This window comes from Pochonia chlamydosporia, chromosome 7 (genome assembly GCF_001653235.2).
Source record: "Pochonia chlamydosporia 170 chromosome 7, whole genome shotgun sequence".
NCBI classification, from domain to species: domain Eukaryota; kingdom Fungi; phylum Ascomycota; class Sordariomycetes; order Hypocreales; family Clavicipitaceae; genus Pochonia; species Pochonia chlamydosporia.
Genome location: NC_035796.1, coordinates 627,896 through 653,557, shown reverse-complemented (window position 1 = coordinate 653,557; position 25,662 = coordinate 627,896). Strand labels below are relative to the sequence as shown.

General features: G+C 49.3%; 6 protein-coding genes across 6 annotated transcripts; 3 read left to right on the top strand and 3 right to left on the bottom strand.

Annotated features, from left to right (window-relative positions):
• Window positions 1–250: 250 nt before the first annotated feature.
• VFPPC_07083 (mitochondrial outer membrane protein MMM1) lies at window positions 251–1,525 on the bottom strand (the record flags this gene model as incomplete). Its single annotated transcript, XM_018286002.1, has 1 exon — window positions 251–1,525. One exon carries the CDS (start codon window positions 1,523–1,525, stop codon window positions 251–253), a length of 1,275 nt encoding a protein of 424 aa, XP_018139979.1.
• Window positions 1,526–2,068: 543 nt separating this feature from the next.
• VFPPC_07082 (vacuolar protein sorting-associated protein 45) lies at window positions 2,069–3,855 on the top strand (the record flags this gene model as incomplete). Its single annotated transcript, XM_018286001.1, has 2 exons — window positions 2,069–3,199; window positions 3,250–3,855. 2 exons carry the CDS (start codon window positions 2,069–2,071, stop codon window positions 3,853–3,855), a joined length of 1,737 nt encoding a protein of 578 aa, XP_018139980.1.
• A 428-nt stretch (window positions 3,856–4,283) lies between these two features.
• VFPPC_07081 (mitochondrial translation optimization protein) lies at window positions 4,284–6,379 on the top strand (the record flags this gene model as incomplete). Its single annotated transcript, XM_018286000.1, has 3 exons — window positions 4,284–4,366; window positions 4,420–4,684; window positions 4,751–6,379. The coding sequence occupies 3 exons, from the start codon at window positions 4,284–4,286 to the stop codon at window positions 6,377–6,379; spliced, it is 1,977 nt and encodes a 658-aa protein (XP_018139981.1).
• A 333-nt stretch (window positions 6,380–6,712) lies between these two features.
• On the bottom strand, window positions 6,713–10,573 carry VFPPC_07079 (Gti1/Pac2 family protein; the record flags this gene model as incomplete). The annotated part of the gene is made up of 4 exons (XM_018285999.1): window positions 6,713–6,791; window positions 6,872–7,118; window positions 7,257–7,679; window positions 9,151–10,573. 4 exons carry the CDS (start codon window positions 10,571–10,573, stop codon window positions 6,713–6,715), a joined length of 2,172 nt encoding a protein of 723 aa, XP_018139982.1.
• A 9,771-nt stretch (window positions 10,574–20,344) lies between these two features.
• On the bottom strand, window positions 20,345–21,924 carry VFPPC_14154 (ubiquitin interaction domain-containing protein; the record flags this gene model as incomplete). The annotated part of the gene is made up of 6 exons (XM_018291924.1): window positions 20,345–20,515; window positions 20,678–20,775; window positions 20,831–20,868; window positions 20,926–21,104; window positions 21,163–21,342; window positions 21,415–21,924. The coding sequence occupies 6 exons, from the start codon at window positions 21,922–21,924 to the stop codon at window positions 20,345–20,347; spliced, it is 1,176 nt and encodes a 391-aa protein (XP_018139985.1).
• A 1,455-nt stretch (window positions 21,925–23,379) lies between these two features.
• Window positions 23,380–24,828, top strand: VFPPC_14153 (flavin-containing amine oxidasedehydrogenase; the record flags this gene model as incomplete). Its single annotated transcript, XM_018291923.1, has 2 exons — window positions 23,380–24,555; window positions 24,658–24,828. The coding sequence occupies 2 exons, from the start codon at window positions 23,380–23,382 to the stop codon at window positions 24,826–24,828; spliced, it is 1,347 nt and encodes a 448-aa protein (XP_018139986.1).
• Window positions 24,829–25,662: the final 834 nt, after the last annotated feature.

Genomic DNA, 25,662 nt, shown 5'->3' with positions numbered 1-25,662 from the left:
CAATGCATGTACCCTAGTTTGCCTGGCCACGCCGAGAGCATGCAGCTCAGTGTCTCATTATTCTTATATAGCAAACTATGCCTACAAGCAGGTTCAAGAAGCCCCGGGAAATAGAAAAAGAGGAACCTTCAGCGAGCAGTTAACGCGGAGGGGGTGTCAATCTCATACATTACAAAACTGCCTCGATATAAACCAGTATCAAAAGTCGAGAAAATAGGCTCAAAACATGTGCCAGTGCATGCGAAAGCTTCTAAGGACTGGATATTGACCCTGGCATATCAAGCTCATCCGTATCTTTAGATGGTTGCCGATGTCTCAAGGACGCCAAATCCCGCTTCTCATCCTCTATGGCCGAGTCTTTCCGTCTAACAACCTCGTCTCGAAAGTCGCGGCCGGCATCTTTGCCTTTGGACCGGCCAACCGACAAACCTCCATCTACAATTGCATCTTCGGGGCCGCGAGTGTTCTTCTTTCTGGGCCACAAGCTCGGGAGGGCGATTTCCTGAAAACGAGGTTCAACTGCTCGTTCGTCAAACCATTTGTGCAGCCGAGCTTCAACGAGCTGAGCAATCTTCGGCACATCTTGCAACCTGGACCTGCTCCCAAGCAAACTGCGGATAGAGAAATCCAGCCGATAGTCATCAAGAAAACTAAACGTCATCATCGTTGGTGTAGATTGAGACGGGTTGCTCGGAATAAAGGATATGGACAAAGTTCCGCTGAACCGAACAACTGAGACGGCCAACGCAACAGGCAGGATGGCAGATAGTCGCTTTGGGTAGTTGAGGAGAAGTTTTGTTTCCACCGCAAGGGTAAGCATGTCGCTCAAATCAACATCCATTCGGGCTTGCAATCGTGTACCATCTCGAGCGGCAGTTGAAGCGTCGAATTTTATACCGTTTCCGAGTGTCAACCCGTCTTCATCAACCGGGATGATGCGACAATTGCTGAAGATGGGAAAGTCCTCACCGAGGCTCAATTCAGTGACACGGATGTCATCGACAAAGTCGGGCCGAGAGCTTCCATTTAGCGCCTTAGTTAGGGAGTCTAGAATAGCATCATCGTGCTGAGCATCGCTTCGGAATTGCGCAATTGTCTGTGCAATAAGCACATTGAACCAATCAAGACTCTCTGGTTGATGACTGTCAACATTGTAGTAGGTTTTGCTCAAAATAGACCCTATGGTAAGAGCCGGTGGGTTGCGAAGCACGCTGGACTTCTTGCGCTTCAGATTTTGGCTCTGTCTTTGGCTAGGGCTGCGTAAGCTGAGAAGGGATTGCTTGTGAGCCAGAGTCCTGGACCGCCTCTCTGTGGCCCGTAAAGATGCTGTAACATCTGGCGATGGTGGATCTCCAAAGATGAAAAATTTGATAAACGCAGCCAGTATTAAGACTACGGACAATTGGCCCACAACGAGCCCGTGAGTGAAAGAGAGTCTACCGTTGGGATACGCTTGATTAACACCTCTCTGTGCACGTCCACATTGAACATCTGAACTCACGTAGGTTCCGAACTCGGTGGGCATGTCTCTGGAGCCATTATTCCCAAAACTCCAATGCTTTCTTGCTTCGGGGGGTTGATATGTGTGGAGATGAATCACTCAGGCTGATTCCCATCATTATGATCGATAAATGTCCGAGCTACGCCCTTGGAGCTTTGATGAGAAGCTGAGGATTCCACTCTCGTGTCCAGCGTAATGTACCAGATCTGCCTCTGGACAGATGGCCCGGCCTGGCTGGGACATGGTGGGACATTGGTAATATGTGCGTAGCGGGTCGCCGTATGCATGTACCCGAGCGATCTGTCGGAGGCAGTGGCCCCTGTTGCACTGTGACGTACTGCCTACCACGCCGCCTGTCAAAGCTTCGTGGACGACCAACTAACCTCACACTCAACACGGCAGTGCACGAGTCCGCCAATCTCCCAGGCTTTCATTTGCGTGCATCTCGCCAGGTGTACTTGGTGCCTTTGCCTCTCTGACAATATCAATCCCAGCATTCAGGAAACCTGCGTGCTGCGGGAACGAACCTAGGCGAATGCTGAGCCTGTCCTCAGTTTCTGGATCAGGATGGACGTCTCACAGGCCGTATCTGGCTATATCTCGAAGATTGTTGCGCCTTCTGCTGATGCCTCTTCGACCAAAATGAAAATATTACTTTTGGACAGAGAGACCGTGTCCATTATCTCAACAGCCGTCACTCAGTCATCACTGCTCAACCACGAAGTATATCTCATTGATCGCTTGGATAATGCCAACCGGGAGAAAATGCGCCACCTACGGTGCCTGTGCATGATTCGTCCGTCAGCTGAGAGCATCCAGCTCCTAATAGATGAGCTACGCGACCCAAAATATGGCGAATACTACCTGTACTTCACCAATGTCGCGAAGAAGTCGTCCCTGGAGCGACTCGCCGAAGCAGATGACCACGAGGTTGTAAAGCTAGTGCAAGAGCATTTTGCGGACTATACTGTTATCAACTCCGATTTGTTCTCACTCTCAATTTCGCTTCCAGACAGGCGCGTTTGGGGCCCCAACCCAGACACTTGGAATTCTGAGTCTCTCCAGCGAAGCTCTGAAGGTCTGCTAGCGGTTTTGTTATCCCTGAAGAAAAAACCCCTCATACGATACCAGAAAAGCAGTCCGCTGGCTAAGAAGCTGGCATCCGAAGTGCGCTATCTCATTTCTCAGGAGGAGCAGCTGTTCGACTTTCGAAAAGTTGACACACCTCCGATACTTCTTGTTCTCGACAGGCGGGAAGACCCGGTAACGCCTTTGCTCACGCAATGGACCTATCAAGCTATGGTTCATCACCTTCTGGGCATCCAGAACGGTCGAGTTGACCTCAGCAAAGTTCCAGACATAAGACCGGAGCTAAAGGAAATTGTCCTATCCCAAGACCAGGATCCTTTTTTCAAGAAGAATATGTTTCTGAACTTTGGTGATCTAGGCTCTACAATAAAAGACTATGTGGAGCAATATCAGTCTAAGACCAAAAACAATGACAATATTGAGTCAATATCCGACATGAAACGGTTCATAGAAGAGTATCCCGCGTTCCGTAAACTCTCGGGTAACGTCAGCAAGCATGTTACCCTGGTGTCTGAGCTGAGCCGAAAAGTAACATCGGGAAAGCTGTTGGAAGTGAGCGAGCTTGAGCAAAGCCTTGCTTGCAATGAGAACCATAATGCCGACCTTAAGGTTAGGGACCACTCCCAACTTAACCTCTCATGTTGCTAATGCATTCTCAGAATATTCAAACCTTAATACAAACACCCAACATCACAGCCCATGCAAAGGTTGGCTTGGTAACGCTTTATGCCTTGCGGTATCACAAGCAACCTTCGAATGCGATATCAATGCTAGTAGACCTTCTAGTTGCAGCCGGTGGCGTGTCAGAGTCGCAGGCTAGTCTGGTTAACAAGACATTGACCTACCATCTATCTCTTCACACTTCCCCATCTCAGGGTGGAATTGCCGACATATTCGACTCGGCTGGCATCTTTTCTGGTGCTTCAAGCAGATTTAAAGGCCTGAAGGGAGTAGAAAACGTGTATACCCAGCACACATCCCTGCTGGAAAGCACACTCCAAAGCCTAATCAAAGGCCGCCTGAAGGAGCAACAGTATCCATTTGTGGAAGGCGGAGGAACAACGCGAGATAAGCCACAGGATGTTATTGTTTTTATCGTGGGTGGTGCAACATACGAGGAAGCGAAGATGATTGCAGGTATTAACGCAACGACGCCAGGTGTGCGCGTGGTTCTGGGCGGCACTTCGATCCAGAATGCTGCAAGTTTCTTCGAGGAAGTCAACGACGCAGTCACCTCCTGGCCCATGGCGACCAGCCGCAGATGACAGTCACGAGTTTTTTCCATTATTTGCAAAGCAAGCGTATATAGCTAATAGCACTGAACTGGGAGTATGACCAGACACAATAGTGAACTTCTGATTTGTATATTACCGGGACCAAAGCATTGGTCGTATATCCCTGGGTTTCGGTACGATCGCCGCCTGCTACACCACAGACTTATAGTAATGGGCAGCCAGTACTGTGGCAAAAGGGGTCGACCTTCTTGGTGCGTTTGACCCACCTTAAAAAAAAGAGACTGCCCGACATTCGACTGGTTGGTCACTCAATGCAGACTGTCAACTCTTTGCGCCGACGTGCAGCACGAGGTATGCCTTTGCTACCAGGAAAGTGACATCTTGCGCGACAATGCGCTCTGCATCATTCGAAGTTGTATGCTATTTTTGGACCCGATGCAATGTATTGCAATCACTTCATGCGCTCTACGACTCGCACGAGATGCCGCCATACGTTGCAATTGAACTCTCGTCGAGAATTGGCTACGGTAGCCAACTCTAGGTTCGTCTCACGCCTCCTGATCCTTTGGGATAAATGCTTATTTACATCCTTAGGCCCTTTGATGTTATCGTCATTGGTGGCGGTCATGCTGGTGCTGAAGCATGTGCCGCGGCCGCGCGAACTGGAGCAAGAACCGCACTGATTACACCAAAGATCGAAAACATTGGAACTTGCTCCTGCAATCCTAGCTTTGGTGGCATCGGAAAGGGTACAATAATACGAGAAATCGACGCTCTTGATGGTCTAGCTGCAAGAATTATCGACAAGGCAGGTGTACAATTCCACATGCTGAATCGCAGCAAGGGACCAGCTGTTTGGGTATGATGAACCAAATCCGCACTTTTGTTCAAAGTGGAGGCCATTAACTAAAGTGTCACTCAACAGGGTCCTCGTGCTCAGATCGACCGACAGTTATACAGGCGATATATGAAGGAGGAGCTTGAAGCATACGCGAATCTCTCGATCGTGCTCGCCAGCGTTTCGGACATTGTCGTATCGGACCTTCATGATTCCACAGCTCTGGGATCATCGAAGTCCATATCTGGAGTGCGATTAGACTCTGGTCAAGTTCTTCCCACAAACAGGGTCGTCATTACCACAGGCACTTTCTTGGGTGGTGAAATACACGTCGGCCTCCAGAGCTACCCAGCAGGGCGCCTGGATGAAGCAGCCACATTTGGTTTAAGCAAGTCGCTTCGAACCGCAGGTTTCCGGCTTGGAAGGCTCAAGACCGGCACACCCCCCCGGCTGAACCGAGATACAATTGACTTTGGTGAGCTAGAGGTGCAATATGGAGACTCGCCGCCTAGTCCGTTCTCTTACTTGAATGGCAGTGTCTCTGTTGTAGATCAACTGACCTGCAGCATTACGCACACAAACGATGCAACACACCGGATTGTTCGTGACAATCTCGAGAACACTGTCCATATTCGAGAGACAATTAGGGGTCCGAGGTACTGCCCGTCCCTAGAGTCCAAGGTAATTCGTTTCCCAGACAAAGAACGGCATATAGTGTGGCTCGAGCCAGAAGGTTTTGACAACCCAGTTATATATCCAAACGGTTTATCAATGACTATACCACCTGAAGCTCAGGAGCAGGCACTTCGAACCATCAGGGGCCTTGAGCGAGTGGAAATGCTGCAACCTGGCTACGGCGTGGAATACGACTACATCGATCCTCGTGGACTCAAATCCACCCTCGAGACAAGGTTAATTTCCGGTCTATACTTGGCTGGGCAGATCAATGGCACCACCGGTTATGAGGAAGCCGCTGGTCAAGGCATCGTCGCTGGAATCAACGCAGGACGAGCTGCTATAGGACTGCCTGAATCGACAATTTCCAGATCTGAGGGTTATATTGGCATAATGATTGATGACCTGGTTACTAAAGGTGTTACGGAACCTTATAGGATGTTTACGTCCAGGAGTGAATTTCGCATGGCAGCCAGAGCTGACAATGCTGATTTCCGTCTCACCAAGAAAGGTCGGGACTTGGGGGTGGTCTCCGATACCCGCTGGACCACATTCTCAGACGAGCGTCAGCAAATTGAGGATCTCACCAGAATATTGAGTTCAAAATCTTTCACATCAATGCAATGGTCGGAACAGGGTTTTCATCTAAAGAAGAACTCCCAGCGGCGGACTGGTATTGATATGCTTCGATTGTCAAATACCGGCGCTCGAATTGGCCTGGAGCAACTGAGCACTTCTATTCCCGAGATTCATTCTTACGCGGCTCGTATCAGAGACCGTGTCACCATTGAAGCAATGTATGCACCATATATCAAGATGCAAGCTGCAGAGCGGGGTCTATTCAGCTGTGATGAGAGCGTTCGCCTACCTTCAGACATCAATTATGATGCTGTCCCTGGCCTGGCCTTGTCCGAAAGGGAGGTTCTGAATTCCACACGCCCGGAAACTCTGGCACAAGCTCGTAGAGTTGAAGGTGTTACACCAACGGGAACTCTTAGGCTCTTGGCACATATTCGCCACCGGTCCATTGCCCGTGTCTGACATGATAGCCATCCAAGCCTCATGTAAATCTGATAAGTTGTCCAGCTGCTTTCTACGCGTTTTGCAAAATGCATTTTGTTTTAGATGGTTTTCTCTTGTGTTTCAAGTTATTATATTGCATTGTACGAGGTGATGGGAAGAAAATGTACGCTAGATGGATAAAAGGTTCAATATATCAAATACAGTCCAATCCTCCTGAGTTTGTAGGAGGTGAAAGGCTTGATACAGCCGTGGGACCTCTTCCTGGCCCAAACTCCTCGACTACTCGGCGCTAAATCTGAGCAAAATTCACCGGTTGATTTCGCCTGTAGAGTGGCTGGCCCTCTTTGCAGTCTATTTCAATATTTTCACTGCATCCTTAGTGAAGATGTAGCTAGCCCCGCTCCATACAGTGGTGGCAGCTACGACGTATCTATACATCGTCAGCTGGAACGGGTGGGTTATATCTTGGAATTCGCCATATATATTACGAAATGGTTGTTGGAGACTTACTGCAAGACCGTCAATGTCGACGTCAGATCAGCGTGAATGAGCGGTGCCGCCGTTGTGAGACCGACAAGACCGAGTTGTAGGAAAGTGTTGTACTTGCTGATTGTTGTGGGACGAACTTCTGCTGATGGAAGAGAAAAGTCCCAGTACCGGGAGAAGGTCTTCGGTGGTGGTAGAGAAATCCAACGATAGTATATGGCAGCTATCCCGAGGCCTACATCTCGTCCTAGAATAATAGTTGCTACCCACACTGCGATGGGTAGGCAGATGGGTTAGCAGGGAGCGTCGCAGTGGTGTGGAATGGGTATGGTTCATTGAGCTGGGAGCAAGCCGTTGCTCTTACGGGAGTCCTAGAGAACTGGACTAATTCACCGCGAAGATCACTTACACGGCAATGCACCCTTGGCAGCTAGGCATATCGTAAGGACGGTCATGAGAGCTTTGTCTGCCATGGGATCTATAACGGTTCCAACCACAGTCTTACAATTCCATTTTCGAGCAATCCAGCCGTCCAGAAGGTCCGTGATGCCGGCATATGCAAACAATCCCACGGCCCATGAGTAGGAGTCGTGAAGAACCAGGTACCCCACAACAGGGGCTGCCACCAGTCTTGTAAATGTTAAAATGTTGGGTATTGTATAGATGTCCTCGTGTATGACCTCTTCGGTCCCTTGATCAACGACTCGCGAATTGCTTCGTTTTGCTTGCAGCTGCGTCTCGGTTTTGGCCTGGTCGATCTCGGTCTGTGGTGGTCGGTTGGATTGGGTACTAAGACGCTTTCCATCAGCTTTCTGCTTATGCGTGATGTGTGCTATACTGAAGCGGTTCAGCAGTTTGTGGGCAACATTACGGTCTCACCCATGGCTCCGAATGCTATTCCGTCTTCCGTGTGATACGGCGCTCAGACGAATAGGCCCGCAGCGTAGACACGACACTCCACGGTGTGCTGATGATTTCTGCAGCTGTTTTATCAATACATTTGCGGTATTTGGCCCCTTGTGTGCGTTCAACAACGTTTTGTAGCACATCCGGCTTGTTGGCCGAGCAAGACACCGAACAGCCAACATAATTTTCAGTTGGACTCAGTCGACACCATCGACTGCTGTGCTTGGTTAGTTGCGGCGCTGGGCCAAGAATCCAGCTTGTGAGGTTTGACGGCGGTTCCGACTATCGGCTCCCGGGCTGTTGTCTCGTCGTTGCCGCCAGTCCAAGATCCGTCAACCGAATGCGCACATGTGCAAGATCAGTATCGACTTACGCCCCCTTCCAGGTCCACGGAACTCTTCCAATTTAGGCCCCACCCACGCTGGGCGTGGCGACGTTGGGTCAGTGTTTCGTACCCTATACATTTTAACAACTCGAAGAACTATTCCGATATCACATTTTCGTTCCGCCTGATAAATACATGGGACGGTGTGTTTATGTCTCATCGTTCGTGTATTTGATGATTTGACCTATTTCGCGGCCACGGGAGACCTCCCTCGCGGGATTGTCATCTAACAATTACAGAGGTAAGAATCTATGAAACCTGGGGCATACCCAACTTATGCAACCCGAAAAGAAGCCCAATAACACCGAGCGCCGTGGTCACAATCGACGACCACCAATACCAATGCAAACAAGACATAGCCCATCGAAAGCAACCAGCGATTTTGTCCATGTGCCCCAACGCCTCCGACCCTGGTAACAGTGACAGGCAAGACAACAAACCGGCGGGTGTCCAAGCCTAGGACACCAAAAACACCATAGTTGGTACGAGAAGAACTAACCCAACTCATAAAACAGGATGATCCGAGGGAAATGACACAGTGCGAAGGATAAAGAAAAAGAAAAAGAAGGCACAGGTGGTGAACACCAATCCACATGACCCGTACCCTCGGCCTCCGGGGAGATTCTTCGAGCCCATATAGCACATTGAAATCTGCTGCCCATAGGAGTAGTGCCCAACTAGATAGACCAGTGATAGCCACCATGCGTAAGTACCACGGGTATTGAGAGCACAAACCCCCCCCTTCTCGAAAAAAGAGACCAAACCAAGTCAGCATCGAAGCTGAAATTGAGGGGACGAGGATCAAAAAGCACAAAATAAAAATAAGAAAAAGGAACCAGCCCACTATGGGAGTGGTAGAGGCCGGAGAATCACGCGGGATCTCACTCCTGGGCCGCATTGGCAGCGAAACCCGCTGGCAAGCGGACGTTTCTTCGGTAAGATTCTCAATGAAAAGACTGAGAGCGGCCAATGTCGCCGGAACCCCCAGGCCACTGGTCGGAATCGGAGTTACCGTTTGAATTATTGCCAAAGTATTGCAAATCATGCGAGCTATCGGGTTGTGCAAGAGTCCACTCATTCGAGGCTTGGTCCATGTTGAATTGCTGGTTCCCAGGCTCTGCCCCGGTCAAGGCATCAGCATCTTGTTTCATCGGTCGTAGATGCGCAAACGCCTGCTCGTCCTGACCCGTAACCGGGCCGGTTCGCTGGGGATCATAGTATGAGCCCTGACTAACATATGCATTACCGCTCGCGGTAGGTCTAGTTTCGGGAACCGACCCAAGAGGCATTGAAGCCAGTTCCGTGGTGTGTGTGAGCTCAAACGCCGAGTTTCGTCTTGCCGGTTCATGTAGCGACATAGTTCGCGGGAATTCACCTGCCATGCCAGCGCTGGAGCCGAAACGGGAGGTCCTGTGAGGGCCGTATGAATAATTTCCATGTGGCTGGGGGGTGTAGGCCATGGCTGGTGCGCTGGATGGCATCGCTGGAGAGACAGAGGGCGGTACTGATGCCGGCACAGAAGAGCCCAACGAGGATGGCATTGAGGTGGGAGGTGCTTGCAGCATCTGGGCCTGGATGGACGGAGCCATGCCGGTCAAGTAGTGAGGTTGTTGTGGTTGGTAAGTGTAAGGAGATGGGTATGGGGCCGAGACTGGAGGGTGAAATCCGGCCATGGACATATCTCGAGGCATATGACCATATGAACCACCTGCAAAGCCTGGTACCAAAGATGCGAGAAAGGTGGAGGAACCACCTTCATCGTCCGGACCGAATTGAACTTCGTCGATAGGAGCACGGAAATTTTGAGACATGATGAGTTCATTCCGAGGATGATAACGACGGTAATCAAAGCTTCGCGACGGAGTAGTGAGGTTTCCAGCTGCCGCGTCGTCGACATTGTAGTAGCTGACGAGATGATGAGGGATCCCCTGATACGTTATGCTGATAGTCTTTTTGACGAGGCCCCCAGGCTTGAAGGGGTACGAGTCAATCAATGATCCGATCAATGCCCTCTCAGTATCCTTGACGTTGACACTATCCATGGCAGCGGATGAGCCAAAGCCAGCCATGTTTAGATGTGAGGTCGTATCGGCCTTTCCAATACCTCCCGGGGGACACTTCTTTCGCTTCAGAGCTCGCTTCTTTTCCCCAGGAGGAAAGGGCTTCTCCAGCTCACGATAAATAAGAAAATTGCCGAGAATACGACTGGGGCTCCAAGAGACACCATCAGTCCATCGTTTGATCCCGGAGGCGTGTTCCTCGTAGATGAAGACATTGCCGCTCTTGATAAGATCCTGGCGTTCTCGATCATGAGGTCGGCGAGGAACATGGGTCAGACGACCATCCAGGCAAGCCTCAAAGAGAATCAGGGAATCAAAAGTGGAAGCAACGAGGCCCTCAAAGGTAGGGCGAAGGGGGTTGGATTGATTCGACATAACGCTGCTAAGCTTCCCACAACTAAAATCTTAACCCCCGAAGGAGGTGGTGATGACCGTGCCTTGGAGATTGTTGCGGGTTGAAGTCCAGAGCAATCCAAAAGTCTGGACGCCTCGAGAAGCCTCTGCAGAAGCAGTGACCAAACAAATGATACCACTGCCAGCGAACCAAGTTAATCTGGTGACGAGGATGATTCTGTTTCCGGTTCGATTTTGGTGATTCCCCCTTGAAGGGAACAATAAAAAGTCTGAAGAATCTACAGTAGAAGGAGTAGAAGGAGGAAGGGACTATGGTGACGAGGAGAGAAAGAAGGAGAAAGTGGGTAGGATGAAGCGAGAAGTAGTAAAAGGGGAAAAGGAAGGGGAGAGAAGGGTTGAGGAGCCAAGAAGCCAGAAAGAGAGCCACAGCAGAGAGGAGGAAGATATATGCTGGCGAAAAGAAATCGAAGTCGGAAGACGGTCAAGAAAAGACTGAAGGCCTGCGAGTAGGCGTGGCTTGAAGGGGCAGAGGGGGGTGCTGTTGGGTTTAGAGGGACCTAGTGGGAAGCGGACGGCGTCGGATTGACTCTAGACGTGCGTGCTATGACAGGGCGGCCTCGTGCTTCCAAGTTTCGTGTTTCTTAGATTCCCAATGCTAAGGATAGAAAAGAGATGTAAGTTTGAGCCGATGGGAAGAAAGAGGCGCCAAAGATGCGGGAAGACGGAGGTTGGCGGGTGATTGCCTATCCACGGGGGATTGGGCCGGGCAAGGGACAGCTTGGACGAACAGACGAGGACAGAAATGGATAGATAAAGACAGGGCGCCGACCTTAATGGGATTGGATCGAGTATTAAGTTTGGCGAGGCGTAGGTCCGCCTTGTGATTCGACGACGGAGGATCTCAGAGTTGGCAGGCGACGTACACAAACTTCTGACGGTATTTTTAAGCCCGACAGTGGTGTCAGAGTAACTCGATGCACACTGTGATCTTGTGGCTTGGTGAATTTCTCCGCAGCATTGCTAGCATGAGGTGATGGGGTGGTGCCGATGAGCAATCAATGTGCCGTGGCTGCTTTGTGGTGAAATAGCTTGGCCTGGTTGGCGATTTAACAGACGAAGAGCTCGGAGTAGTTGTATCAAAGGCCAATGAGGCGCATGTGAGGATGATGGAACGAACAGCCGAAATAGCCAACGATTGAACTAGTGAGGATCTGGTTCATTTCGTGTATCCAGTCTTGCAAAGAGCTGGAGTTTTGAAGCGCTGCTTTGCGGTGGTGTAAGTCGGCAAGATCGGCCCAAGAGGGACAGGCGGACAGACAGACAGACAGACAGACAGACAGACATGGACTGACTGCATGCAACGAACTAGACGAAGCATTGAAGAGCATTGGGCAATTCGCACCACCGATTGCCGACTACTAGGTACCTAGCTTAGCAACTTCGAAGCGTTCCCAGCTGTCGAGAAGGCTCCGGCCCAAGTACGGAGTACCAGGCTCGACATTCGGCTTCAATGTTCCAAGAGCGAATGCGCAAGGGGGCTAGTGGTCTTCCACTCTGACCAGACTCGAAGCAGGCTCCGAGCTACCAGACGCACTCGGTTGTGCAGGTTCATCCTGGCTATACCCGTGAGTGCCGGAAAAGGTGTAGCACCTGGTTGTCCAGGGGGGTGTGTCCTGGGGGAGTGAACCTAATACCAAGCCGGGTGTGCAGAACATTGAACATTGAAAGCACCCAGTGCCAGACAACACCAGACCAGTCATGGACGTCTGAAGTGTCTGGTGGAGCAGCATTTAGCACCAGTGCCGCATGCTCGCTCCACCAGCATTATCAAAAAGTTGTCACAATGCACCCCGCGTCGAATGCCTTGTGTGATGAGGAAAGATTCACAAACTCGGATTCGGGAAACATTAGAAATGGCGACTTGTGGAAGATTTTAATAGGATAGACTGGTACGGTATATGCTACTGCCCCTTTGGTCTTAACTAAGGGCTTAGACTGACTCCACGACACAATGTGTCAAGTATGTACCTAATGTGACTGTCCGCCAGGTAACTCGAGGTCGGATCAGGCAGTTCTTGGACTCTCGTGCTGAATTATCCATAAAGAATAGATGTACAAGCGCTCGGGACAGAATCTTGGGTGAGGCATTGAGAGTCATATTTTTATTAGAAACGCTAAAAGGAAGGGGAAAAAATGACATACGGTTCCCCAATCAATATAAACCCTGATGCAGGTAGTTCCTCAATGCTTGGGGGAAAAATGGGGCCGACATGTGCTTCCTCTGTCCATTGGCACAAGTTTTCATCTAATAAAGTCTGGTACCCATCACTTGACATGTTCCCCAGTTTGCAGCACAACATTTCCGTCTTCGGCCATAGAAACGTTGCCTAGTAATAATTTATTCCCAAGCAGATGGGCTTGAGGAGCAAATTTCTGACCACGAGTCTGCTGTAAGGCCACTCGCAAACCAAGTCCGGCCCTCTTTCCAAGTTAAAGATACGTGAGGCTCACTTGGGCTCGCCCTGTGGAGGTGCTAGGGTCAAGAGCGTGCAGTTTGTATGTGGGCATGCATGATGCTTCTGGTATCGGGATCAATGATTGAAATTGAACTGTGGTGGAGGCTAGGTGCTGAGGACGGCGTCCCTTCGCTGTTTGTCCAATCAGATATTTTTAAGTTGAAAGCACTCACCCAACCAGTACCTCTCCCATATAAAATGAGGTACCAGAATTTGATCGTGCCACAAGCCTAAGTTCCATCTACTTGTCAAGAGAGGTTTTTTTGCAGGGTAATCAGTGAGGTTCGTTTAGAATTAGCGCCATCATACATTATTTGGCTCAAAATGAGATTCCATGGAGGCATGAGCAGTGAGTGTTTGGCTCAGACATGTTCTCCGTACTCTGGCCGGTAACCAGAATTGAAAGACTACATATGGGTCTGGTGGCTTGAGCGACGAGGGGCAAGGCGGGTCGATGCTAGCTGGACGATCCAGTGTCGACGTAGCAAAGGGCAACATTGAAGTCCAGACATGGGATGTCGCTGGCCCCAAGAACTGGGGCATCAACGACTGGAGTGTCTGGACTGATTCACAGCTGAGGGCGCAAAACAGCTGCACATCGAGGCTTAGCACATTTCTGCACACGATTGATGGGCAGGTTTTATTGGAGGCGGCTTCAGAATGTGGCACTGGAAGTGGAGAATGAGCAGCAGAAGAGCCCGAGAGGCCAACATCAATTCATCGACTCATTGCATCCTCCTCCCACAACTTAAAGCGGGAGCTCATGAGGAGAATGATGGTGGGTAATTACGGTCCTTTGGCGCTGGATTGATCGCCCTGGTGTTGTGCCGCGTGGTAATCGGTCGGTCTAGACGTCTTGCTCTCCAAGCCTTTGCCTCCCCCATCCCATCTCTTATCCTACCAGTTGACTGGTCTGTTGACCATTCTGGTTGCAAGAGACCATCAACCTGGGCTAACAATGCAAATCTTTCTATGAGGGAGTACAAACGGCGCTATCAACACATTGCAACATCGCCGACACCTAAGCCCTGTCAGCGTCCCCTCGTCCACATCTGCCCAGATCGTCAATTGCAAACAGACTGGGACCTTACTCCGTAGCTTGTCTCGAGATTACCTGGTTAATGGCGGTTCCTCGGTAGCCGGCCGGACGCGGACAACCACCCCTCTTCCATGTGGGTCGACCAGCCAAGAAGCTTGCAGAGGAAGAGCACTCAAGAGTTCTGGGGCCTGGGGCCTGTGTGGCGTGAGGCGTCCAGATGTTCCATGTCAATGTACGAGACAAACGGTCCATGTTGCGTCGAGCTTAGTCTGGTGGGCTAAAGTCATGGCTGCCCATATGACGATGCAGTTGGGGCTTGATGATTCTTGGTTTGCGTCGCAGCTAGAAACAGAAGGGAAAGGACCAGAAAGCGAGACGGGGGAAGTGAAGGGGAGGAAGAGAATTTTTTTTTTTAAAGAGAGAGGGGGAGAGAGAGAGAGAGCCCTAGGGTGGTCAAAGGACACACAACAACAAGTCCCATCCCATGCATCATTGCATGTCACGGGTGAAACCACTTTAGAATGCAAACAATAAATAAGGTCTGGGAAGCTGGAAAGTTGCGCCAATGTTAGTCACCATTTGGTATAAGTGTACTTGACTTCTCTTTACATGTATATTATCATCAGATATATAGCACTAGGACTAGATCTCTCCTCTTACCTGACACTTGAAAGTTTGTTCCTAGCAGTCAAGCTGTTTTTCTAACGCTCCAGCAAGTCTCGCCTTCCTCCGTAGACTCAAAAAGCGAGCGGGCCGGAAGCCTAATAGGGGGGAAATCTTTAAATAATGGATGTCAAATTCAAATAATTATAGTTTACGTTGTGCACGTGGACGAGCCCTGTGATGCAAGGGCCGGTGCCGGTGTGAGAGACTTTACAACGCTGCATTTCCTGAAATATAGTTGATCCAGGCATTTTGGCTCCAAACGGCGACATCGAGACAAATAGAGTGACTCCAGCCCGATTGTGCAACAGGCATCACCACCAAGTGCCTCCATGCTGACCCGCTACTATGGTACAGTAAGCCAGATGGTCCTGTCAAGATGTCAAGCAAATTGAAACATAGATTTTTGATCGGGTTTTGTGTGTGGACTCTTTGCACCGCCAGTCATGTCTTGGGCACAGGCCTGTCGCTACATCTATCTCTCAGGCTTCAAGCCTTACCCGTGTACCTAAGCACGCAACATTGGAGCAAGCAGATGTGGAGGTCTAGTCTGGTCAAGACCCAACTGGCATTTGAGAAAGGTCCATCTAAGTAGGGTCATGTCTTACAGGTATTTCCGGCTCTCTGGCCCCCCAAGCACAGATCACCGTGCTCTTTCCCCCCGTCAAGTATCTACCTACCTACCTAGGTAGGTACTAGGTTGGCATTACCAGAAATTGAGAGATCTGAGATCGGATCGAGATTCTAGATTTCAATTCCATCAAGGCACTGCTCGTTCGGAATGGCCGCGTCCGGACCCCGGTAGCTTGTATTGTAATTTCCTCCATACATGTTCGTGTCTTGTCGGCCCCCGATAGCATATCTATCGCCAGGCCTTCTTCAGGCTGCTGCATTATCTGAGCCAATCCGGTCTCATGTCAATGGGTTTGTGCACTTATGTATGTGTGCGCGGAGAATGTATGTACCTAGGTATGTATTATGCATGCAAGGCACACACACCATCCAATTGACTTGGGGGTCCCGGGCAAGCATGCGGGTCCAATTGGATCGTTTACAGCCCCCAACACCCAAGGTTTCCACAGTCACGCATCCACGCAGGAACCGACATCGATCATGCATGACAAACTTGGGCCGCCACTCAAAGTCATGTTCCCCGACCCACTTACAGTCGGCTTTTGAGTCACCAGGCGTCACAAACTACCACCTGGGTATCTGCTCAAAGTCCTAGTGCCTGTACTCAAGTAAGTACATACTTAGCTTTGGTGGTGCGAACTCTGGCTGTACATGTACTGTTCATGGCACGTGGCAGTTAACGGGAGCACTTGCTGAGCCGTGTTTGTCTTCAACCTTAACTACTTACCTAGGTGGGTAGTCTGGTCCAAGGTGCTCTAATAAGGTACTAGGTAGCCATGAGCCTGCAGAGTGTCACCGTGTATAGTCAACAAGTAGCCCAAGAAACGAACAGACGATGAGCCTTTCCACAGCATCCGCGTTGGTGGCAACCCTCCCTGGCGTGAGTGGGATATGTCCATCGAAGCGTTAATCTGCCATGAAACAATCAGTTTTAGCTGAAGCGCGTAGATGGCGGTATAATGGCGCATGGTCCCATTAGCAACAAGCCCGGACTGACAACATGAACAAACACATTTTCAAATTTTCCAAGTGCAGAGATACCGTGCCACATCTATCGACAGCGGAAATGATGTACATTGCTGAGCGTTGAGTTGATTATAGTTTCCTTTGACTATGGCGAGAAACTTGCAACGTCTTGACTGGATGGGGATATTGTTACGGAGTTTGGTTTATTTCTTAGCGTCCCATCTCGGGTGAAGCTTCATATATTCGACTCGCAGATCCAGCCTCGGGAACTTGCTGACAGGATGTATCTAGACCTTATTTCCGCATGAAACACGCCCGTTCATACCAAAGTCCCGGGAGTCTTGGGTATGGGCAATATGTTATGTCTGAAAGAAATTACCCATGCCAAACAGTAATGAACTGCTTGAAGTGGTCACGTAATCCACACCACATAATACGAGCTTGGCACAACGCATCGCCGAAGTAATGCACCTTTGGAACAAGCAGCAGAACGCTACCGGAGCTTTTTGCACGTTGAGGGGTTTATTTTGACTAGGACTAGCCAATTATCAGCTGGAGAGCTGTTTGGAGTGTACCTGATTGCTGATCCATGAATGCAATTATGTCACGGTCCCTGTCTTGTTTACCAGAAATGTGACAAGAAATGTTATGTTCACGACTTCACGACTTCATGGCTTCATTTTGCTGCACACGGGTTCATGTTGTGGCAGATAGAGGCTAGTCTCCAAGAATCTTGTCAGTCCTAATCTACCTTGATATCCCTAATGTGGAAAATGGAACTGGGAAGCGGGAGCTCGATATTGCCACAATGATGCCAGGGGTCATGCGAATCCTGGTTCACACACGTTGTTAGCGTACATCGAAACCCCTGAATCCTGGAAACCAACCCAGCTGAATCTGCCAATGCCTTGCCCAATCAAACACACTGTCCACTAACAATCCCATTTGCCCTGTCATGCGGACGAGAACTCGCTTCTTTGATCTCAGAGCTAACTATCTTCTCGAATAGCCACCTCTAATTCAGACAACTCATAGTATTTAGGTAAGAGTTAACCCTTACCCAAATATTGTCTTACATCGTTGGTTTGCTTATAAAGAAGAGAGACACTGAAGACTATGCATTTATGGCAGGACTCTATATTCCGGCAATATTTCTCCCTTGCTCCGATGATCCGAACGCAATACTTGGAACTCTGGGCGTTTTTTGTTTGCTTCGAAAGTCTCGATAGCTACGACGTGTCCAAATAGCCCCCTCCAGTAAAAGACCCTCGAGGTGATAACTTGAAGGAAATCAATTAGCTATTTTGGAACATGGAACTGCTAGCAAATATATCTACCATCATTAGCCGCACAGGCGGACTTTCTGGGCCAGAATTTCGTCGGTCTCGTTCATAGTCACCTAATTGCAAGGGCATCTGGCATGGTGGTCGAGTCTGAAGCAGATCTGGTCTCCGTTGGTCGGCAAGGCCTGTAATTAAGAAAGAGGTCCTTAGATATCATGGTTTTGTGTATGTGGACATTGCAAGTACCGTGCCTCCATCGGGATCTGGGTTGTCTATTCAGGGCAATTCATTGAGCGTAGACATAACAGAAGAGGCCCTGTAGTCATCCATGCCCTTATTTACTTGACCTGCCAATGGATCAGCCACATGGCACGGCCGAGGGATGTGCGCCGGGTTTCAGGACATGAGTATCACGGATCGTGATATTCTTTAGGTCTGGCACCAAAGAAACCGTGGGCTCTCACTTGTAGAACCGAAGAAAGCATGCAAATCACCCAGGGCAGCTGCTGCCATCAAGCGAATGGATGATTGTTTTCCTGTGTGGGTATCAAGAAATTAGCCTCGACAGAGAATGGCTTGGCACAACTCGGTTTACTAGACGACTTGCCCTCCAGCGTCCTTTGACCAGCCGTTTGTGCAAGGCTCAACCCCTCAATAGTTGCGCTGGGTTAGATTAACCCCATGTCTCCAGACCAGCTCAACGCTCCGCCTTTGCGTCTGCCTTGCAATTGACCGAAGCGGTCGAGATTTGGAGCTGTTACTCCACAAGATTGTTTCCAAAGGTTGACCGCAAGGTACATGTGTCTGGAAACAACAAAGTTTAACGGACCGTCAACGAGCTCCATCTGCCTACTTCTGAATACGGCGCCACATTCCTGTGCTTGTCCCAGTTTCTGGAACCAACTTACTTGACCCTTCCTCGCTCGACTTCCTGCTCATATCCCCGCCTTCACCAGCCTGGGTCAAACTGGGACACCAGCCCATTCTACGAGAAAAAGAGATCCAGAAGCCACAATCTATAGCCTGCTTCTCCGCGATTGTCTGCCGACTTGAGGTTGAATCCAAGACCGCTTGAGGGTACGGAGTACACCTTCTTACTTAAGGAAGTACCTAGGAGTACGCATGGCTAGACCCAAGTCCAGTGGTATGCGACACGGCAGTGGGCCTGTCCTGGGCAGTACTCACCCTTCAATGTTTTGTTTTGTTGGATCATCTTACTGGTCGGTCATTTCTCACCTGGCAGTAGTCGAGGCAGTGGCGCCGAGGATGCGGGCTTGTCGATTAGCTCTCGTACGATTTCCCACTCATCACCTTCTTGAACAGCAGATCGACATGGAGACACCTCACACCAGACAATGCTTCTCTCAGGGCTTGCCTCTTTCAAATACATTTGTCTGGTGTTAGTATTATAGTGTACTCCGTACCTGCCTTGCAAGACTGAGATGACTCTGACCTCTCTTGGCTTTTAACTGGTAAGTCAATTGGCGGCCTTGTTGGCAGCAACTCTACTCTAGTTCGCACACCTCAAGTGATTTTGATCTATTTTGCGAGCACATCAGTGAACAAGCTTGTCATCATTGCGTAGACTTGGTATGAACTTGCCGCAAACCACGCTCTGGTTGTAACATTGTCGAATCATGAACCTGCTGTTGTGGTCAAGACTAGATCAACATTGAACGCATATTGGCATTACCTGGTGGCTTATACACAATTGACCAAATTCTTGATTCTTTTCTTTTTCACTTCCTGTGATGTTTGACAGATAGCAGAGAGCACGTTATTTACATACATCCTTAGCACCCGCCCTTTGGAGCGAGGGCATTCTGGTTTCTGGTCAGGCCCGACGCTTGCGGACCGTTAGCATGCGAACCCTAGGCAAGCTGCTCCATTTGCATTCTGTTTCGCGTTCTGCCATGATTGGAACAAAACCCTTGTCCACTTCAGACGCCACAGCGGGGGTCCCAATCCAGTCGCCGTCGGCAATCTCCATATCGTAAAGTCTTGGAGCAGCCAGTTTTAATGCATGCTCTGCTGAAAGTAACCCTGCACAAGGGATGGGATCCACAGTCCGTCTCGGACATGCCGCCTCAGACAGACGGTTCTCATGTCCCTCCAAAATGTTTGTGAAAGAACCAGGGATGCTCGTCTTGCAAATACGGTCGTCCTGGTACTTGCATAGGGATCGGTACCGTGCCCTGGAAAATGTTTATGTCAACTGGCCCTTGCCTCGAGACACGAACAGGCATGACAACTCCGCACTCCCAGTTGCGACACATCATTTTTTCGTCGCCTGAAGTCCTGTCTTTCACCACGCGGCCCCTATCAAAGGTGTTACCACAAAGTTCATTTTCTTTCTTTGCAGTCAACAGTCGCACTTCAACTGTCTGGGAGCAAAGGGACGAAGGATTGTTGAGACGTGATTTATGGGTCTTAGATTATGACAGCAACATACCAAGCGCTCTCGGACAAGTTAGCACTGCCGATGTATGCCCATGCAACACTCTTGTTCGCGGCGCCTTCGTTGATATTGGCCCGTCTCACTAGAATGAGTTTACTGTGCATTAGCAAACCATTGCGTGTATTGACACAGTCGCGCATTAATTTGGTTGGAAATGTCGAAGCACGCCACCACTTTTCTTGTAAACAAATGGTTCCCGCCGCCTGGCCCAGGAATCCAACGGTTAGTCAACTTTCACCTTGTCGAAGAAAAGTCTACTTGCATCTTTTCCGCCACGACTTCTTGTGACGGTCTCATGACTCGGGAAATAAATTCGAAAACAATGCTCGAGTTCGGAAAAATCAGGCCGGTGGCTTCGGCTGGGTCCAGCTTGCTTTGATTCTTGTCTTTTCTTTCCGTCGTGTCCTGCCACCTGTTAGAAACTGTCACAGGCAGACAGAGGTGCTCCTTTGGTAATATGCTGCGACAGAGCGTACCCTTACAGGCGCGATATATTGCCTGAACCAGATCATATTTAATAGAGCCCAAGGAGGCACACTGTGGTAATAATTAGAATATGACACCCACTCTGGGTGCATAGTGTTCACCCACAGCTATATCGATCTCGAGTGGACCGGGCGTGTCTAAACCAAGAGCCGATATAGTAGCACCTAAGCCAGAATATCCTTGAAACGAGTTAGTAAATACGTGCTTATCGCTCGAATGAAGTTATGAACGAACCGACACGAAAAAACGAGTCGCCCCTGTGACTTCCAGGTCTGGGCTCTGGCTGTTAGCTATTCCACCGTCTCATGGCGATTCTCTTCAAAACGAACATAGAATATACAAAACCGACGTCCTCAGTCCCCGAAAAGTCGTATTTCGACAGACTGTCGATCATCCCACTCTCAACTCCCATGGCTTGGAGGTAGTATCGCAGATGAGTCAAGAAGCGAGATGCCAGGGGAGGGTTCTGCTTAACATCGATGAGAGGCAGGTCAATCAGAAATACCATCTGTGGCGAGATTAGCGTTCACACGACGGTATTACGATGAGCTGGGCGAAACACATACATTCTCCATGACGCCTGTTTCGCCCCAATCATGTGGAACTAAGTTCCCTGAAGGGATAACAATTCGAAGGTAGTTCGGAAACTTGAGGATCTGAAGCTTGGAATGCATGGACCCGGGGCCGTACATGGGTGGAAAGCAGAACTTAATGTTCTTGGGAGCATTTTTGCGCATTTCCTCTTTCTATCAAATGTGTCAATTTCGCCATAATATGGTTCGGCAGAATAAGCTAATTAGTTGTTCCTAGTGGCTTACCTGAGACTCATTTGGTGCAAAAGCCGCCAACAACACCTTGGTGCGTAAAATATCGACTTTTGACAGCAGCCAGGGCTCATCCCATTGAAATGAAGAAAACAGGGCAAGCAAAAGTTTGTCCTTTTGAAGCACTTCTTCTATCTTAATGTCGTCCACCGATCTCTCATATCCGCGAACCCACGTTCGCTTGACTACGCCTCTCGGAAAAGGCACTGTGGCCTTATCTGCCATGTGAACTATTTCTGTTGGTAGTCGACGCTTTGGGGCGGGTATTTCCACGATGTCATCGTCTGCACTCACTGACCAAGGTCGCTTCGAGGAAGCTCTCGCAAGTCGCTCCTCCTCCATCTTCTTCCTATCAAGTGAACTGAGACAAAAGGATGGCGAATTGGTCTGTGGTATACCAGAGTGTTGCAATATTGGCCCATCTTCTCTCACCATCTCGTCTTGGAGTGATAGAGCAATAGCATATCTCAGTTGCTCCTCGTCCGAGTCTTCGTGTTGACACATTGGTCGGACGCTGGGAACTGACAGCCGCTTTAGAAAGGTCAAAAAGCAAATTTTAAGTATCCCTTATTTGAATGAGAACCAATGTCGGAGAAGGGCTTGGTAGGTTTGGTCGAAGATGCGAGAAAAAGTTGGTTAGCCAGGTCGTGGTTGGTTTGCAGGACTGCATCTGCGCTGAGTGTTGCCTGGCTGGATGCGAGATCAACGCGTGCTCACGTGAGTGAAGTGCTGGGCGGGAGAGCTTTCGTTGGGAGTTGGGAGATTTGCATGCCACCTCACGTTCTTCCGGGCATAGTCCAGACCTGGCAAAAAATATCTGTAAGGATACATATGTGGTCTTCCAGGTCGCTTGTATGCATAGAACATGAACCCAATTTGGCACGTCCCTTGCTCACTAATGTGTATCAAGCACCAGCATACATACACACATCGAAACCGCGGCAATACCTCCAAACTAACTCGCACGGCGATGGATTCGAGAAGATAACAATGTTGCAGTTACAATTACGGAACAAGGTCATTCAGACACACCGGTAATACACTTGCCAATCGAGTAGCGCTCAGTTGCCTTCGATCCTAGACGAGATGCCAGGAGACGCGCGTTGTAGGAGGGAGTGCTGGGTTACAATGGATGGCGGCGGTGTTGTGGTGAAACAACTCACCAGACCAAATGCATGCATGTGGTTAGTGCCACTAAATAAAACTACTCCGGCAGATCGCGGGGGCAGATCAATGACGCACAAGATGAGACCTACATCGACCGAGATGAAGGCAATTTAGCCCAAAACAAAATGGGAGATGAGAAAGGGTGACTATCGGATTGCGAACCGCAGACAGGTCCTACTGGTAGTCCGTACTAGGCATGAAACCATTCAGTTGGCCAGGACTTGAGTTCAAATATTATAGAGATTCCCGCCTATGAACAACTGTCAACACCCCATATATTGGTACACGCAAGCACCCAGTATTCTAAAATTGCCTCCTTAAAAATACCAAGGCGGTGCTCTGGAGAACCCTCGCCCGTACCTACACAGCGATAGTTTGCGAGGTACTTGAGGCTACTATGACTGTGCCTCCAAACAAATCGCGGCGGCATGTCGCAATCGTCGGGGGCGGCGCGGCTGGCATGGTAAGCTCTTCGCCTCCTTTCTTCTTCTTCTTCTTCTCCAAGCCAGATGGCCACCCAGGTGCAGTCGAATGGTGTTTCTCTTTGCTCTTCAAATTTTTAAAGCGCTGTTGACAAGAGGGGGTACAGGCCTGCGCGGCAACGTTAGCCAATCATCCGGATAGATTTAAAGTAACACTTCTTGAGAGAAACGACATCCTAGGTGGTCAAGCTGGCTCAATATCCCTTGAAGAGGCAAGATATGGTGCAAGCTGGATGAACAATGGTGTCCAGGGAGGATCAAGGGTATGCTTCCAGTCAGGCACATCGGAATACTTGACAGAGCTGACATAATGGCTGCAATCAAGATATTCAAGCACACATTCAACTTTTTCAACGAGCAAGGATTTCCGCCCAAAGAGGTACAGCTGCAAGTATCGTTTGGCAAGGGACATGACGAATTCTGGACAAACGTATTTCCTAGCACACTGGTGCAGCGATATGCGTCTGACATCAAACGATTTGGACTGTTTCTGCGAGTCATCAAGTGGACTCTCCCAATACTAGGACTTGTCCCTATATCAATCATGCTGCGACTGTTCTTCTTCAGCAGAGGCTTTGGCGACAAAATGGTTTACCCTCTCATTGCCCTATTCCTAGGAACCGGGAATCAAACCGCGAATGTACCGTGTGGCATTGTTGAGCGTCTTTTTGATGACCCAAACATGAAGCTCTGGGACTACGATAGCGCCACGTTGCTCCCTAATTTGCCGACCATGTACACATTTGATAACCTGGGGAGATGCTACCAAAGCTGGGGCGACTCTCTCAAAACACGAGGTGTGAACTTTCGCTTGCACACCGAAGTGTGCTCAGTATTGTCCAGATCCAAAACCGGGGTAAAGCTCCGTATTAAGGACTGCGTAAATGGTACTGTTACAAACGAAGATTTTGATGAGCTAGTTCTCTGCACGTTGGCGGACGAAAGCCTTAAGATATTGGGCGAAATGTCGTCCTGGCGCGAAAGGCTCGTTTTGGGAGGAGCGGCGTTTTATGATGATGTGACTGTCACACACAGCGACAAAGATTACTTCAAAAAGCACTACGAGACGGAGTTTCGCGACGAGCTATGTGCTAAACCGAAGAGCGAAACCCAAAGGCAACAAGTTGTGCTTGCGAATGGAGCAGAAGGAGAATCGGAAGGATTTCGACCCATGTATTTTACATACTCCTACAAGCGAAATCCTCGTCTTATCGAAATGTCATTCAACTGCAGCAATTATCAGCATCAGCTCGTGGAGGGTCGACGTGGACAGGGTGGTTCAGAGCCTGTGTATCAGACGATCTTTCTCGACGAGAATCACCAGAGTCTGTGGACGATCCACGAAATTGACGAGTCCAGAATCATTAAACGGAATAGTTGGCATCAGCTTGGCCACAGGTGGCAACATTACTTGCGCGTTGTTCCAGGAATGATGTTCCTCAATGGCAAAAACAAGACCCTTTTTGCTGGGTCATGGACCCTTGTTGTAAGTAACCTTGCCTCGTTCACATCTGTTTAGAGTGTCTACCCATCTCAGATACTTGGGAACTCTGCTTTAGCAGAAGACTGACTTAGGGGGAAATGACAGAATATGCATGAGCTAGCATGCGTAAGTGGAATTGCGGCGGCATATCGTCTTGGTGCCGACTATCCCAGGTTTGATAACTTTGCGACTAGTTTCTTCGCCAAGTATCTCTTCATGTCGCATGGGCTACTATTTTCAAGGGAGGAAAGCAAACGGAAGCGGCGTGATAAATAGGCTACATTTCACGTCATAAGGCTGGTTGGTGTTGGGTATTTCCGGACCAGGCAATTTTACTTCTGCACCACAGTCGTCACGAGTCGGCCTTGCAATGGCCATTTCTCGATCGGGGATACGGTTGTTGAACATGCTTTATATGTCCCATGCCTGTTAGTTCTCATTGACAAGACCATTAGCGGACTCTTATTAGCATTTTCCCTCAAGTTTCATATCGGTGTGAAGAGCTACAATCTCAGGGCTGTCTTAAAAATTGTCAACGATTCGTTCATTACTAGGATCTGCCTCAGGACTTCTGCTGTTATTCCCATTACTAGTAAAAATGGAGTTCATCTCATACTATGGAAAGGTCTCAACGCTCTCCAAGCAGTCAATGTTTTAAAGCCTCTTCAAAATTAAAACTGAACAGGGTATACCAGCAGACGATAAATAGTGCTAGGATTGTGCGCCAAATTACGCAAGTCAATTGGTCTCATCAAGAAGGTTGAGTGATTTATCACTACCTAGATATCATCTAAATGCCTAGTTGAGGCATAAAATGTACTTATGTCGCCATGTCAAAGCCTTGCGCCTTCTCACGACGACGAGTGTTGTCCAACCGAGCCAAATAGTTTGTGTAACATAAAGAACATCATTCGTAAATGCTGACCATGGAACAGTTGGCCAAAGGGAGAAATCTCAGGTTCAAAAATACCTGAACAAGGCCGCATGTCTTGTCACCAGGCCCATGGGTTCCTTATATAGGCACGTCCGAATTATAGAGAACACGATGTGGAATACTCATGTGAGCTGGAAAGGGTTGCACAGCCCCAGTTCGTCCGAGAGAAGAAGAAC